The sequence below is a fragment of the Amphiprion ocellaris genome, chromosome 6, assembly GCF_022539595.1.
Source record: "Amphiprion ocellaris isolate individual 3 ecotype Okinawa chromosome 6, ASM2253959v1, whole genome shotgun sequence".
NCBI classification, from domain to species: domain Eukaryota; kingdom Metazoa; phylum Chordata; class Actinopteri; family Pomacentridae; genus Amphiprion; species Amphiprion ocellaris.
In genome coordinates this window covers 36,222,837-36,240,668 of record NC_072771.1, presented here as the reverse complement: position 1 = coordinate 36,240,668, position 17,832 = coordinate 36,222,837, and the positions used below count along the sequence as shown (strand labels likewise).

The window sequence follows — 17,832 nt, the reverse complement described above, 5'->3', positions numbered from 1 at the left end:
GTCTTTTTTTTTTTTTCAAACCCCAATGTGCTCCAAGTATAAATAACGATTGAATAAATGAATGAATAAAACTTGTTTCATAGTATACCCCTCTGGTCTTCTATTTAACATTACTATTAAGGTCATCACAAACATTATAAAGGCTAGAAGAAACAACAACACCACATGTAGTGTGGTACTAGACAACAGAGTGATACAAACAAATACTTTATTTTTTTTTTAAAAAGGAAGGGGGTTTCACTGGACAGTAACTTATGTATTGCCTCAAGGGGAATCCAGAGTGAACCAGATAAATCTGCTGTGTGCAAAACATCATCATGCATGCAAAAAGTAAAACATCCGCAAAGTGATTCAGCAATAACAGACTGTGTTATTTGAATCTAAGCAAATATCCACTTGATCACAGCACTCAACACTATAAATTGGGGAAGTGTGCAGGTGAGTGCGGTGTGGTTTACTGTGTAGCTACTGTAGGAGTTTGAGTTTTGTGTCCACATCCACATGCCCATGTTAAACCCATGGTGTTAACCTTGGAGGCATTTGGCCTCGGGGACAGCTACACTGCAGCTCAGCCTAAGCCCTTATCTCAGCTTCAGCCCACTTACAAATGAATGGGAATTTCATGTTCTGGTCCAAATGGAATTACAGTAACAGCAGGCTACAGAGTATTCCCATTTGAGTTTTTTCAGATTAATTTGATCCCTATGATTTCCTGTCAGTTTGTGCATAATAGCTGTTCCCTCTGTGCCCTGGTACGGCGACATGGGAGGAAATAAAAATCATGTAACTTTAAAATATTGAAATACATTCAGGCTAATTGTCATCGCAGAAGAAGGGGGATATATCAGTAATTACAATTGTCTAATTCATTCAGCATACATTATTTTGGTGTGCGTTTAAAGCCCTTGGTGATGTGCCTGCACGCTCAGCAGGGGATTTCCCCATGTTCTCTTCTGTAATGGAGGTTCTTCTTAGACTTTACATGCATGAACTGCAAATGCACACACAGTTGCATACATTTACTCGACTCTGCATGCATATATAGTAATAAGCTACAGAATATGCACGCATTTATGGTGGTAGCTGCTGCACTATTCCCTTCTATCATGCATCAAACTTGTAGCTGCAGGCATTCACTTCTTAAATGTTAGACACCACAACTAAATCAAAGTATGGCTTTGCATGTTCTTCCAGTGTCTTTCGTCCTACAGGGGGTAGTATGTGAGGGCTGAATTTCCGCTGGGAATGAGAGGAAACTTTTACAGATGCACTTTGATTTGCTTTCTGAAATTTCTGTGTCCTTTGACTGTCCAACTTCTAAAATCCAGATGAGAGAAGCTCTGATTTTTATAAATATTGATATGCTCATGTGAACTGCCATCAATTATTAGCAATAAGCCGAACGGGTCGCAGCGACTGACTGGCAGCTTTTTAGTTTTATCTCTCAAGTCAAATGCAGGACACTTTTTGAGAAGAAGAATGTGTTAGATGAAACTATCCAGGGGTGAAGGACACACTTTGGTTGCTCTGAACATTTTAGCACAACTTTAAGGTACTTTTGCATTACTGTGTATTGTTTGTATTGCACTTGCATAATTACTGGTTTAATTTTTTGCTATGTATATAAAAATACACAAAAATAATTCATATTTGGGAGGAGATCAGTGATTTTAGGAGTTGAACTTTGAAGGAAATGAACACCTTTATCTGGCGAAAGAGCTACTACAGGACTACATTTACAAAATCTGCTCTGGCTAACAGCTAGCAGTGTACCAGTTGTAATGCAGACAGCATAAGTGTGTCAGTGAGCACAGCACTGGCATCAGGGCAGGATTTAGACACACACTGGAGCCTGTTAGCCAGACAGACATGGCACCAAGGCTACTAGTGATGTTGTATTGGGGCTGTGTGTGTGTGTCTGTGTCTGTGTGTGAGTGTCTATGACATGGGATAGAAGGGGATAGTAAAACCCTGGCAGCCAAGAAAATCCTGCCCCGCTATCGACAGCTTCTCAGTTTTTCTGTACCAAGAGAACAGCTGTCTTACGAGGCAGGGAGGAGGCTTATCGCCCCTAGCCCTGCATCTGGAGGAGGAGGAGGAAAGAGGAGATGGAGAAAGAGAAGAAGAAGTGAAGAGGGAGCAGAGAGATGCAGCATGCTTTCACCCCCTCCTCCTCACCCATGCAGCTTTAGAATCAAAGGCTTGATGAGTAATTAGCGATGATGAGATTAATAAGAAAGGCTACAGAGAATGTGCTGAGAGGGGATCCATCTCCACTTAATTGCATTCAAAGAGCCATCACGTAGCGGACTGCATTTACAGCATGTACAAATCACCGAGTTAATAAAAGAATGTGTAGGATAAATGATTAATAAATTCAAGCTATATTTGTGCATTAAAAAAATCACCATGTGGTATAGGGCCAAAGGTGTTAATATGTCTTCTTAAATGAGCCAGTCCTGTCATGCTGTCTTCCTTTCTGGCCTTAATGAAACTTAAGCCAATAAATTCCACCACTAACAGCATCACTCTTGTCATTTTCTAAAATATAAAATATGCAAACCAGGTCTGAACAGAAATTAGTTATAAAACAGGACATGAAAAATTACAGTTTAGCGTGATCATCTAAACCAAGGGCTGTTTTGGGGCATTTTTGTCATTTTCACTCAATGTGGGCTCATTTTTTACTCCAATATAAAATCCTGCACCTCAATAGAAACAGCACAACTATGACTAGAAGAAAAGAGGATTCAAAAATGTCTTTTGTACAGCAAAATAAAGTTTACTGTATTATCTAGTTTACAAAAAAATTACAAATATGCAATCTACATGTACAACATTTTTGCAAGTGCCCACTTTAATAAAACATATCACTACATAATAACCAAAATGCAGGATTTTCTCTTCCATGACAAAGATGCATGTTTCAACCTTTCCATCAAAGAAAATTAAGAGCTGCAGGACTCACTAGAAACTCAAGACTGTCGTGGCATACATGGTCTTCACAAATATATGTAAACTTTTGTTTACAATTGCAAACTTAGAGGACAAGGATGAGACACACAAACTGTAGCTGTTATAAGATCTGGTACCCAATTACATTGTGATAGATGAAACATTTTTTTAAAATATGGATATAGATCAATATGGATGATCAGATAAAAGAATCAAAAGTTAACGTCAACATAAACTATCTCACTTGTTCTACTACTTACATTCTTAATTTGTGTCTATAATTGTTCCCTATCTGCTCTGTGTCTACACAGTCTGCAGTTCAGCTGAGGTCAGAAAAACAGGTCTCTGATTTTTTAGTCACACAACTGTTAGTCACAGTTATGTTAATAAGGATTCAGAGGAGAGGAGGATGCAGAGGAGGTAGATTTCTTTTTAGTTTTTTCACAGAATCTGATTACAACAAACAGCTTGCTTTTGTCAATTTATTACACGAGACATGATTTTACGATTAGATTTGGTTAAGTTTTCTGACAGAACGCCGCGTCACGCTTGATTAGTTGAAGAACCATTGGAAAGCTGAGAGCTAGAAAGTTTGTACAGTTTCTGACAATGATAAATGGTGTCATTTAGGAATTTGAACCTTTGGAGCTCAGAGGGTCAAGTCTTTAAATGTGCGGTCAAAACTTGCTCGAACACTGTGAAGTACAAAATAGTGAATTGGCACTTACAAAGTAGACGGCCCCAAAGCTGCCATGTCCGATCTCGTGCAGGTCACAGAAGACGTCCTCTGGGTCATCTTTGAAGAACAGGTCGGCCAGCTCGGGGTCCTTCGGCACTCCTTTCCGTGTGGACGACGGCATTATAGGTTGGACATGGGACATGGGGCCACACTCACATACACACTACTGCTACTACCGCCACCAGATGTCCACGACGGGCCCGGCATTGGCCAGCTAGAACCTAGGAGAAAGAACAGTCGAGACAGCAGACGATGAGCTGTGCAGCGCACGGGACAAGACCGCGAGATTTTTTCATGCCAGCACGCCAATGCACACACAATTTAGGTTAGTTAGTTAGTGCTATCTGGGAACATCTAGACATTGTTTGATCTAATTTTACCTGACAGTCCCTTTGTAGAACATCCACACATCACATATGTGTTTGTGTGCATGTAGTGTGTGTAGGCCTTTCTTTGAGCGTTCACATTTTATGTCTCACTGACAGTTGATAGGTGACGCGGCAGGAAAAAGGCACTCATATGATGACGACGACTAGCTGTCTAGTCCTGCTGCTCATCCAAGTCACAGTCACTCTTATGAACACACACGCACAACCACACACACGCACGCACGCACGCACGCACGCACGCACGCACGCACGCACGCACGCACGCACGCACGCACGCACGCACGCACACGCTTGACAGCTGAAGTTGAGTCACGGATGCATCATTTCCACACATGCACACAAGTGTAACAGTTGCCCCTGTGCGTGCAGACAGACACAGCGATACCGAATGGTTTGCATCACAAGGCTGCAACCGGGCTGTCAAGCGTGTACGCATCCTGGACACCCTGCTCCAGTTAGCTTCGCTGCACATGCAACACACATTCTAACTCATGTGCACAGTCACACACCGTCTCTGCTGATTCCAGCGTCTCTTTTTCTGTCTCTCTCTCTTTTTCTGTGTACCATGAAATCTCTGTGCACATCAGCCAGATGCAGCAAGCAAATCTGGCTCCAAAGGCCGGCCCCACACAGAGGACGCTGACATACAGGCATAGGCAGCAAGACACACAGGCACCCAGGCCAAGACACTAAGCATCAGCATCATCCTAATCCCCCTGCTCTTAAAGGGATCTAAGCCATCACACCCACTCCAAAAATATCAGTCTTAAAGGCAAAGTCTTGTGCCCTCTGTTCCATGGCACCAGATGCATGACGGTGGCAGCATTGAGGATTTGGGTTAGATTACTTTCTGTACAGTATGGGAATCTAAGGTTGCAACTGTTCAGTGAAAAGTGAGTGGCTACATTTTGCTATTTCGATGTGTTTGGTAAAATAACCCAATCACAGCTTTCCGCTGTCTTTTCGAACAAAACTTTACCAAGATGGGGTCATTAATATTTAAGGTCTCTAGTTTGGCCTCAAAACACAAGGTTTAAGGCACCTGAAAGCATTTCTGCAGCAATCACAGAAGAAGTAGGTGATTATTTATCTTCGAATTTGCCTAAAGTCATTTTCCCAAGGCTTTTTAGCAGCAGTTAGTGGGGTGTTTACTGTATAGTTATGAGGTCAAACTTAAAATTTAACAGCCAATTTAAAACAATATCAAATGTAGCCTATGAACACTCCACAAACATAGCACAATTTGAAGAATTTCCATCTAAAAAAGCTACAAAGAAAATTTGTTATGCATTAATTGTAAGCAGGCTAGACTACTGCATAAGTCTTATTAAAAAGAAAATCAACCAGACAGCTGCAACTCAACCAAAATGCTGCTGCCTGAATCCTCAATAACAAAGTGGAGTGCATTACACCAGTCCATAAATCACTGCACTGCTTCCCTCTGTGCCATTGAATAGATTATAAAATCCTACAACTTGTCTATAAAGCACTAAATAATCTCAGGCCTAAAAAACGTCTGGAGGACTTGTACATTATTAAGTATCCCGACCCCTCGGTTCATCTGGGACAGGCTTACTGAGTGTTCCCAGTTTTAAAACTAAACAGGGTGAAGCAGCTTTTAGTTTCTGTGTTCCTCGCCTGTGGAACAAGTTTCCTGAATAACTGAGGTCCATAAAACCGTCAGCTCATTTAAATCAAGGCTTAAATATTACTATTTGCTGTGGCTTTCCAATAAGATAAATATGTATTTCTATGGCTCTGTAAAGCAGTAAACATTCAAACATTTAATATTTCAAATTTGAACTATAACGACGAGTGTGTTTTATTGCCATATTATGAAAAACTTGACTCATTTCAGCTAAAAAGTAGCTGAGTTACGCAACTGTTGGTCATAGTCCATCACAACTTCTTAGTTATACCAAGAATTTTTAGTTTGTACAGAATCTGGTTTCGGCAAACAGTATATTTTTGGAGAATTGTTTAACAAGACATGTAGTATGAATTGATTTTGATTAAATGTCAGGATTTGAAGCTTACATTTGGTTAATCATCCTGACTGGACATGACGGCACATTAAAGATGACCAGTTCACTGGCAGTTAGTCCGATGATTATTTCAATTTTAGTTTTCCGGCTCTAATAACGGTTGCAATCTTGGCATTTTCTTAATGATAACTGTCTCCTAAAGGTGTTGAGATTCTGGGGGTTAATGTTTGGTAATTTTATGTATGTTTTCAATATAAACCATGGTGAGATAACACTACGATAATACAACTAACTATAAGAGTTTTGGTTTCATTTCAGCCTAAGCAGTGCTACATCAATAAACCCGCCTTGCATTGTTGAACCTTCATGTTGACACTGTATAATCAGGGATTTTTTTTCACACTACTATCCCAGTAGGAAGTGAGAGTAGAGTGTAAGCCAAGAAAACTGCAGCAATGAGGCTGCTTCTTGTAACCTTCTGTATATAGAAAGGTCTCCTGAAGCACCGTGACAGCATGCTGCTATTCACAAAGCTTCCCTAACATCTCAGCGTTGGGAAAGCCAGTTGTGCCGTTGCCCGACTGAAATCAATTTCATGGCATTTAGCCTTGATTTCTCTCTAAGAATGCTCCAAAACATTCTTGGAAACAACCACGGATTTTCACATGAAGAACAGACAGTTTACCTGCTTACATAATGTGAAAGATCACATATGTGGGCTTAAGAGCTCATTCCCCTAAAGGCATCTGTTGGTTGTAGTGACTTTTCTGAAAAGCATGAGACCCTAAGCTGAGCTCCCCATGACTACAACAAAGGTGTGACGAATGATGAATGAACTGTGTACAGCGTGGTGATGTAATTGGATGCATACAACCTAGAAGCTGTAGATTCCTGTATATACTATTCATGGTTACCATCAGTTCAATGAAAACACTAATTTAAACTGCTATCGAGCATTCTTGGAAGCGTTGTGTGAATCTGGCTCTTAAGAATACTCAATCTGCTTTTTCATTAATGTGCATGTTAATCTAATTCCAACATTAAAACACTATTTAAGATAGAAATCATAACCTAGACAACGTCAATTACATAATCCCAATATCAGGCAGGAAAACAAAAGCATACATTGTCTTATTTGTGTGTATTCTATGTTTGTGTTTACATCTGTGGGTATCTTTGCACGCCTATGTGGGTCCTTGCCTATATTTTATTGTTTTTTTCACTGTGTGCACATCTGTTGTCTAACTACTGACCTACAATAAGAACCTGTGCATGTCCATGTGTGGTAGCGATTGTGTATTTGTGTCTCCTGGTTGCATCAGCCCCGTCTTCCTCTCATCTCTCATGCTTGAGCTCTACTGAAATAAAGCCTGACACAACCTCCATTTCAACTCTCTCATCCCATCAAAGACACACCCACAGCACAAGCACACACATCTACACGTATAAATAGTATGACTGCGCTGCTTTCATAACAAAAAATCTGACACAAGAAGGAAAAGGTTACTAAATAATACAGAAAAACAAAAAATTTGGGGAAAGACGGCGTAAGAAAATTTGAGAAGGAATGTTTGACAGACAGACAGATTAAAAAAAGACCTGCTGAGAGTGAGTGAGCTTTACCCCATGTGACAGTGCTTTGAAAGCAGATCTAAACTGCAATGATGGAAAGAGTCAGTAGATGAGTACAAGACAGATAAAAATGGAGCAAATGAACACTGAAGTCATGTGATCACTCTAGAGACTGCATACCTCCCTCTCACACTCATTTCCACTCCTCCTCCTCCTCCTTTTCCTAAGATGTGTGAAGTGACGCAACGTGGCAACAACAGGTTGTAACACGGGGGGGGTTTGGTAAAGCTGTTACTAGTTCAGCAAAGCCCACTGTTTGGACAGTCCGCTCAGTGTGTGTGTGTGTGTGTGTGTGTGTGTGTGTGTGTGTGTGTGTGTGTGTGTGTGTGTGTGTGGTTTCTATGGATCTATGAATGGTATTGTTCTGAGAGAGCTGATTAGGCAAGTGGCTTAGATAGATTAAAGGCTTAGTGTGCGTGAATTCTTTACTACATGTGCACTGTCACACACCACTGCATGACACTGTGCATCGGTGCAGGTGTGCATTAGAGCGCAGGACAAACGTATACACTTTGCAGTAGTGTCTAAGTGAGTCAATGAAACGTGTGGGGAGTGGATTAAAGTGGGGGTGGGTAATTAGACTAAAGGATTTACTGTATATCATAAATTATACTTCATAAATTCAAATTATGTATTAAAGAGATTATATGATTCATGTTAATCTGATCTACAAAGTAACACACACACATAGCTGAAGACACTATGATTCATCATGTTTTCGGAGAGCAATTAAAAGGATTTATCGACCAAGTTTTGCCAGGATAGAAGTTTAAAAATTAGCATCTTTCATTCTTGAAAACTATGTCAACAGGGACACCTCAGCCAATAATACGATTCATTATAAAGTCAGCCAGTGCAGTGTAATAGATATCTACACAACCTATTCTGGGAAGTCTCCAGTGGTTATATAGTGTATGTACACATATACATGAAAGCATACAAAATGAGTCAAAATTAAATATGCTTACACGCAAGCAGAAACACACAAACAAACACATACACACTCCCACCCCCGGGCCCCTTGTTGGTCGTTGCTATGACTAATTCATACGCCAGCATGTTGTTACACGACCAAGTCAATCAAGCACGGTGGATATGACTTCGTACCTCGTGCTGCAATAGACATATTTAAATGGGACATCACATTGTCAACTCTAGACCAAATATATACAAGAATATAAGCTATTGCACCATAAAAATGGACCAGAAATGGAACGTAAAGTGTGAATGTAAAATATTGATCTTGACTGATATGCATTTATAGTGGGCTTAAAAACTTCTTTTAATTCACCAAAACTACATTGTAGAGCATGTCAAACTGAATCCATAGAAGCTATAGTTGAGTTTTCAATAGATATTAAGCACAGAAAATCTTTTCAATTATTTATTTATTTATTTTAACTTTGGATTGAAAAGACTGACATTCTTGCAAATAAATCAAGGTTGATTTACTTTGCAATGATGCTTCCAAGTGCAATGCTCCAGGATTTAGCAGGGTTATCACCACAGAATAGAAGAATATTAGATGAACATGACATTATTTGCCTTTGTGGACAATACTGATGCATGTCTTAATGATTTTTTTTTAGGTTTTTTTTGCATCAGTGTTGGACTGTGTTTGATACAATTTCCTCACAAAGATACAAAGTTACTTCTGTTTTTAAAGTAGATCAAACTTATTCTACCTGCTCTGTCTTGTCTCCTAACTCCTTCACTTTATCTATTGCTGCACTTTTCATTTCGCTTTGCAACTCCATTCCTCTTCAATCAATCCCCACTTTTAAAAGAAAAGCTTTGATAAGGAAGAAAATAGGATTTTCTCATTATTCATTTTGCACTTAGTCTCTTGAGTTTGCCTGTATTTTATCTCAACTCTTATAAGAATGCAAGTTACGTACATGCATCTCAGGTTGTGTGTGACAAATGCACAGTAAAGGATGTGAAAGGGTATGTCCATAGTTTTATATATATACAAATGTATAGTGTGCACAAAAATATAAATATACCCAAGTGGATAGGGTCTAAACCACACGGGTGCAGTGAGTCCCTGGTTTGGAGACCATTGGCCAGATTTCATTTCACTACCCTCTTTTAATTGCCCCAACATAATTAAAAAAAAGCATAAAAATGCCCCAAAACTGTGTAAAAACAGCAATAATGATAATAAATATATCAGTGAGGGTGCTGAAGTGTCCATATGTGTGTGTCAGTTTGTGTGTGAATAACCAGGGGGCTTTAGCAGCTTACTAGCCCGCCTCCCAGCTTTAGACAGGCACAGGAATTAGACAGACTATGGGAATTCTTACTGGGATTCAAATCACCAGCTCCTAATCAGAAACGGGGAAAAAAAGAAGAAATGGTAAATCCACCAAACTGTGCGTTTCAGTGTGAGCACAGTGTGTGTGTATGTGTGTGCATACGAGAGAAAGAATAAGAATTACGCAATAATCCAGTCCGTTTAACTCCCATCCTGACATTATAGAGGGGCTTAGAGCTTTGGAGTTGTGTGTTAAGATACGCATGTATGTATGAGTGAGCAAGAAAAAATGGATCACGCACACTCTTGTGAAAAAATTAACGTCACTACACTTCAGTAGTGCTGTCAAAAAATAAATAAATCAAAGAAATAGCATGAGGCTCACATTTAACCAGGGTGTATGGTCCCCTGAGAGTGCTGCAATCGTATGTGTGACATGCATGTATGCCTCGTGCATGTCATTAAATGGGTCAACCTCTTTACTGTATGAATAATAAAGAGCTGTTTCTAAATGCTCAGTGCCGGGTGGTGTGGTGATGACTTGCCAATTTAAAGGCTGAATATGATAAGGTTGCTTCTTATCAATGGAAAATCACGAGTGGCTTTTCCTCCTGTGGAGTGTACGCTCTGAATCAATGCACATGGTAATCTATGGAGAGAGTATCACTATCAATGAATGCAGATACACTGGCATGGCCTCAGTAGCACAATAGCTTAATTCAAATGTCAATTCTCCAAAGTGCAGACTGGGCACTCAGTCACATTGAGTGAACAGATGTGTCTGAAGGGCTCACAGTTATTATGTTATGTTTGATTCTTTTCAAAATCGTGTCCACACTCGCAAAGATGTATGAAAAGTAAAACCAAGACAGGCCTACATAAAGTAATATAGTAAATGATAATTCTTTCTGCAAATGAGTATTATAGCATTGTTAATATTCTCAAATGAAACCCTCAGATGAAGATCTTCATACTCAACATTTAAAGTTCCTCTTTGGTTATTAATTAAGCCCCTAAAAACTCATTTCTGGGTTTCAAAGTTACATAATTAGAAGGTTTTTTTTCATTAAAACCAATCATTTCCTACTTTAAAATAACTCTACATCATTGCTCCCTCCAGAATGTGCAGTCTTCCCCTCTTTCTCCACTCAACCCTCCCAACTCACTGCAGTTTGAGCACACCAGCTCACCTACAACCCTGCACAAACACTATATGAGACTGTTGTTGGTACACTGTAGTGTCAAGGTGGAAATGCTCAGCCATGGCGTTGACTGCTTATTTCACTCATGATGTGTCTTTCAGCATATAAAACAAGGTAATAAAAAAAAACTGACCAGTGACTATTTAATTCAGTGAAAGAGAGTCTTCTTATGTATTTGATTGTGGAACAGGACAGCTCTGGCTAGTCTGCCCTTGAGTCTACAAGTGTGGGGAAGTCCAGATATTAGAAATCACTTTTCATCTCTCTCACAGATTCTGTAACCCAAATAATTTCCTTCTACCACACCCAATACCCACAAGCTGTTTTCCCAATCAGGGTGTGACTCAGTAGCAATCTTTGCCCACGGCAAGAATGTACACTTAGACACACGCGTCTGACTTTCCACTGCATCTAATGAGTGCTGTTGGCTCCCTGTGAGATGATGACAAGTTGATGGAAGGATTTACATTACTGCCCAATTCATAAAAGACTCCAAACCACAGACAAACCTCAGGCTTGCTTCAATCACTACAGCTTAGTGATGCCCGAGCAAAACAACTTTATACAAAACATTTCAAAACAAAATAAAGCAAAGAAAAGACGTAATTTAAAGACAGCGGATTCATAAAAGCAAAAATCTCCATTACAAGGCCACTGTCATCCAGAGCAGTGAACTGCAGTATATAATTTTTACTGTTTCCTCACACAGTGGCTTTTGGTATCATTCCTCCTCTTCTGACTCGGTTTCCCACTAGAACATGCATGGTAGATTTTCTCTAATATTACAATGTGTCATTTCGTGGCACAGAGTAACTTTACAGTGACTTTACAGGTCATTTTAAGACAAAAAGGGATTATTTTCATTGAAAAAAATATTCTAAATAAATAACTTTGATTTACAAAGATCAGCTTTTAGGAGTTAAATTAATGACCAGACAGAGACTTTAAAGAAGGTGATCTGGATCCACATCAAAATTTAATAGACCACTTCTCTACCAAGTTCAACTGGGTAGACAAACACACACACAGACAAACAAGCAGCAGAAAAAACATACGTTTGCCTTGGCAAACATACAAACAGCACAGAACACATACCTCTGCCTCGGCTCTATCTATAACCTACCTGTAGGAAATGTGTAAAGGGGATGTTGGACTATCCTCTGTCTTCCTCTCTCTCTTCCTTCGAACTTCTCAGTTTAAGTCCAGGGTTGCCTTTTTGCAGCTTTCTTCATGACTGGAATAAGACTGTACTGGAGACAGACAAGGGAAAGAAACCAAAAAATAAAAGGTTAGATGGTTGGATTACAATTAAATCATTACAAGGTTAATACATTATAAAATTGTGAAATGATTTCCGACTTTTTGACACTTTATACACCAAACACTTGCTAGATACATTCAGAAATGTTTGACAGTTTGATCACTTTTTGATAAAAATCATCATTAATTGCAGTAAATGGCAACTACTATACGAACCTCTCTATTCTTATACTGCAGTTTCTCTTGTACCTTGTGTCTGATAGTGATCTGGTGCAATTTTCAGCTGAGTGCAACTTTATGCTTGTATTTTAATCTTTTTTTAACTGATATATTACCAAACAAAAGGCTCTACAGTCTCCACAAGCATCTGGACTGCATTTTATACCATGTTCCTTACACAACAAAGGTCATTGTTTTGCTCATAAAACTGAAGATGAGCTAGAGGAAGGTGATGCTCGCCTTGTACAAACAGAGGCAAAGCTTTAAAATGTCCTCACAATAGCAGATGGTCGAATGACTAAACAGAAAATCTCTTTAATGATTGTCGGCTATTATCCTCTCAACAACTCCAAGGATTCACAGCAATGATCCCTTATTTCAACAGCTTCAGGAAACATGACAGAGTAACCAACACAACAAAAAAAGAAAGGCTGTTATAAAACAAATGTGTTTTGTTATCTTAGTGAGGTGGTGATAAAAAAACAACAAAAACCTGCACCTAGTGCGGCTCTCTCAATCCTTTGGGCCCCAAAGCCTGCCGTAGGGTTTGAAAAGCATATTATATTTAAAGAAATCGCCAAAATCACTCCATTTATCAGGTACAAAGTGTAAAAACAGAAAGAATGATCACACTTTCAACTTTCAACAGCTCTTGAACTACTAATCTGTAATGTGCCATTCCATTAGAAAATTTTACCAAATCCAAGCTTAAAATCATATTTCATCAAAAGCCCTTTAGTCTGCCTTTAAAAATTCTCTAAAAATGAACTATTTGCATGAATCTAGTTCTGAAAAAAAGGAAGAGATTTTGCTAATATTAAACTAATACTAGCGACTCAGCAGTGTTTACACAGAGGAGACAGGAGACAAGCATGGAAAGATGCTGAAATAAAAAGTGTAGTAAAATATCTGTAGTATGTTTGTAGAGGGGCTGCACAGTGGTGTAGTGGTTAGCACTTTCGCCTTGCAGTGAGAAGATCCCTGGTTTGCGTCCCGGCTTTCCCGGGATCTTTCTACATTGAGTTTGTATATTCTCCCTGTGCATGTGTGGGTTTTCCCCGGGTACTCCGGTTTCCTCCCACAGTCCAGAAACATGCTGAGGTTAACTGATGATCCTAAATTGCCCATAGGTGTGAATGTGAGTATGATTGTTTGTCTGTATATGTGGCACTGCGATGGACTGGCGATCTGTCCAGGGTGTCCCCTGCCTTCGCCCCAAGTCAGCTGGGATAGATTCCAGCCCCCCCACAACCCCCTAATGAGGATCAAGCGGTGTATAGATGATGGATGGATGGATGTTTGTAGAGTCCCCTTTTTGTTCGAGTATCTTATAACAAATGTGGGTACTTGCAAAAATATTGTACATGGTGATTCCAGGTCAGGTTTTTGTAATTTATTTTTAAAGGTAATGATCAAAGAAATTCCATTTTCATTTCAGTTCTCTGTACTTCTACACATAGTTGTGCTGTTACATAGAGATACAGGGTTTTATATTGCAGTGAAAAATGAGCCCACAGTGAGTAAAAAACGTCACAGGAGCAAAGAACAACCAGAAACTGCTTGGAGTTCAGAGGTCTGCAAGTATCATTTCCTTTCGCATGATTTTCTACACCCGTCTGTCCATTTTCAGGGTCACCAGGAGCCCAATCCCAGACATCAGAGGGTGGACAGCATCTCTAAAACTAAATGTCTTGGCATTTCATACAAGGGAAATGTCTCCTTTTTGCAGCCAACACATCTTCCCTCTTCCTCTTTCAAATACATAAGTTCAAGGACACAGCACACAAGACAAACACAAGCTTTCGCACGCACACCCACAAGCAAGCAGAAGCACAATATTTTGCTTTTATCCACACATGCGCACATGGACACAGAGTATATTCACCCATACACATCAAATGTGAGGGAGTTGTTCTGACAGCAGAGCGCTGTCAGCTACAGCGCTGCGTTTTGTTCTGACAAGCAGGTGGTGCAGGAGCCACAGCGTTACCAGTGAACATAACCCGACCCTTAACTCCACACAGGGTCATTTACACAACCAGCACACAATAACACCAAACTACCATCTTCAAGCAACTTGGCAATCAGAAAGAACAGCAGATCCATTATTCAGTACATAAATGACCCTGTGACCTTTTCTTTATGTGTGATCTAACAGGAATGGCTCCACTTCTTACATTTAATTCATTTTTAACATTCTCTCTTGTCTCCTTGGTTAACCCCAACAACCCTCTTTCTCTTTTTGATGGTGCCGAGTGGCAGATTGGGTGCTCAGAGGAACCGCATTCAATAATAAAACAGGGCGAGAGGATGGAGAGATGAGAGAAGAGGGATAAAAATGTATTGTGCCCCTTCTGAGTGTCCCTGAATGATTTATAACACAAACTGACGCTTGCATGAGCCTCTGGGAAAGTTGTGGCTACACTTCTCCTCCTCACTGCTCGCTCCACCCTCCTTGCCATTCATGACCCACCAACAAGAGAATATAGAGATATAGATATATAGCATAAGGAGTGAAAGAAAAAAAGGTTGCAGTGTGTTATATTCAAGTTCTTCTACAAGACCATTTTAAATTTATTTAATATCAAAGATCGATCTGATAATACAGTAAGTATTTGGACAGCTACACGTTTTTGGTTCCTCAGACTTCAAATATCAGCAGTAATTTTAGAAGATTTAAGTTAATATATACTAGAAGTAACTATGTGGGAGATATAGCACTTTAAACCGAAAGTGCCCAAAGGTTAGTGTTTCAAAAGTAACTGGATGGATACACATGAAGTCAAACAAAATCATCATATTTAATTAAGTTTACAAAAAGTAAATAATTAATGAAAAAGGCCTGCCAGGGCCCAAGACATCTTCTAGTGCCCTGTTTAGTCAGAGTATCAGGATTTAGACTTACAAAACATCTGACATCCTCTTCAAATGTTTTATAGTGCAAGGAAAAGCTGCATATCCCTACATTGCTAAAGCTGCAACCACAGAGCAAGGATTGTTCAGTGCTGATTCATTTTCTATTGATTGCCTCATCATTTAATGGAGTAATGATAACAAGGCTAGACTCATCTTGTACAGGATAAGACTATGTGCAAAGCCACCTGATTTTGAGAAGTAATATAACACTGTCTGTTAACATAAAGTGTCTTCGACTGCCATGTTAACTCTAAGTGACATTAAACAATGACACACAGCACTTACTGAACCTAGCTGCAGTTCTATGAGCAAGCAGGAAATGGAGGTTTCTTATGTTAGCTTATATGGCAAATTTATCAACTAAGACAAAAAAAAAATGGGGCTTCCTGCCTTTCTACATTTACCTGATCAGCATCGAGCTTCACAGGAGCTTTTTTTTTTCAAGGTCGCTCATCTAATCTGGAATACATACTTTTTTCTTCTCCAAGCAAAGCACAGCAAAGTTTGGGCCTCCCTAAAACAATCTGTGAGTTTCAGCAGCAGAAACAGTTTGGCAACACATATTTTATGCACAGTGCAATTAAAAAAGAAAAAAAGGGTTAAGTGGATTGACTTGCAAAAGTCAAATTATAAAATGATGCTATTGTGCTTCTGTAATTTCACTTTTTGTTGTACAGTAAATATTTGCAACTACATGTCTTTGCACATTTAATGCAAGTGGGACAAAAGGCTGCATTAAATAACTAAAGAGAACAGCTGGGGTGTCTGGTGGCCTCGTGGTTAGGAGGTATACCATATACTGCAACTGCAATGTTAAGTGTTACTGAGATGGTGAATTCAATGTGTGTGTGTGTGTGTGTGTGTGTGCGCACGAGTTTTTGTGTTTAAAGAAAAGAATAGGTTACAAAGGTTAGGGGGCCAGTTGAGGCTTGACATGGTGTAATCTGTTGAACAAAGAGAGAAAACAGCTGACAGAGAGGATGTAATAATGTGTTAAACAGTAATGACATGAAAGGAGATTAAAAGAAAGATAAAGAGTGCGTGTCACAGAAAATGAGAGAGTTAAAGACAGTGACAATTGGTTTGACAAATTCCTGATTTTAAGGCCCGTAATTGGAATGTGCTTTACAAATGCCACCATTACTAGAAATGTTGATCTTTGCCATACATTTCTGACAAAGTTCATTAGTGCTCTGGCTAATAGTCAAAATCCTGATACTCACATCTTACTGTCCACTCCTCTTGTTACAAGACCCACATTGGGATATGAATCATAAATTCTGAGTCACAAGCCATCAATTTCCGAGGCACAACTTGGCCACAGTAACTGTACTGTATTTCTGTTCTTGGGCAAAACAATCCAGTTGAACAGCTTTCGGAGATACTGGCCAAACAATTCATCAAGCTGGACGTGATATCGGGTAGAAAATATGGACTTTGGCCAAGTTCATGCCTATTTCCTTTTCAGTTTTTTCCATGTGCATAATTCCAGGGATTCTGAGAATGTGAACAGGCTGCAGCAGGTAACCGCAATGACATCACTACCTGGATGTAAACCTGGGGATTTTTGTGGCATCAAGCATTGCAGAGCATGTCACTAGTCAGGCAGGTCTTCAAGAAATAAAAAATACTCACTTGCCATTAGTAGAATATAAAGTTCAACTGACTACCTTTAAAATATGAAGAGCAGCTTTGGCAAATCTCAAACTCTGTGCAGGTTACAACTCGTTATCTGTCTTTATTACAACTTTGCCTAAATTTAATCAAAGCTACTTAGACTGAAAGTTCGCATATTTAACTCTCAATGATTCCCAGTGTGGCTGATGACGACTGAGGTGGGCTTTTGATGAGTCATGCTTGGAGGTAGGTGTGCTTGAAATCGTGTCCCATAGTGGCATGCTGCTTTAAATAAAGCTGAGGGAACCAAATACGGGGCGATTTTCACAATACAGAAAATTCTCCCCGGATGAAAATAAACTAATCCAGTGAGATAGAAAGAAACTAAACATTATGTTCTGATTATCCTGCCAGGGTGGCATGGTGTGGATTTTTATAGCAGTGACTCATTTTCACAGAGTGAAGAATACACACATACACACATATATACTCGACGCTCTAAAGCAGGATTTGGAGACTTCGGGGCAGCTCTCATCTCAGGAGCTTAGTGACACTACTGAGACATGCATGCATATGAACACAAACGCACGCACGCACGCACGAACACACACACACACGCGCACACACACACACACACACACACACACACACACACACACAC

General features: G+C 39.6%; 1 protein-coding gene across 6 annotated transcripts in view; it reads right to left on the bottom strand.

The window, feature by feature from the left end:
- taok3a (TAO kinase 3a) overlaps window positions 1-17,832 on the bottom strand; it is a 75,731-nt gene that overhangs the window by 34,997 nt on the left and 22,902 nt on the right. For 4 of the 6 annotated variants that reach the window (XM_055011648.1, XM_055011647.1, XM_055011650.1 and 1 more), the window contains 2 exons: window positions 12,283-12,409; window positions 3,684-3,915 (listed from right to left, as the gene is read on the bottom strand). In XM_055011648.1, coding sequence (XP_054867623.1) covers window positions 3,684-3,836 — 153 coding nt within the window. In that variant the 5' untranslated portion in view covers window positions 3,837-3,915; window positions 12,283-12,409. The remainder of the gene's footprint in view (window positions 1-3,683; window positions 3,916-12,282; window positions 12,410-17,832) is intronic. The other 2 variants (XM_055011651.1, XM_055011652.1) reach the window with 1 other exon arrangement.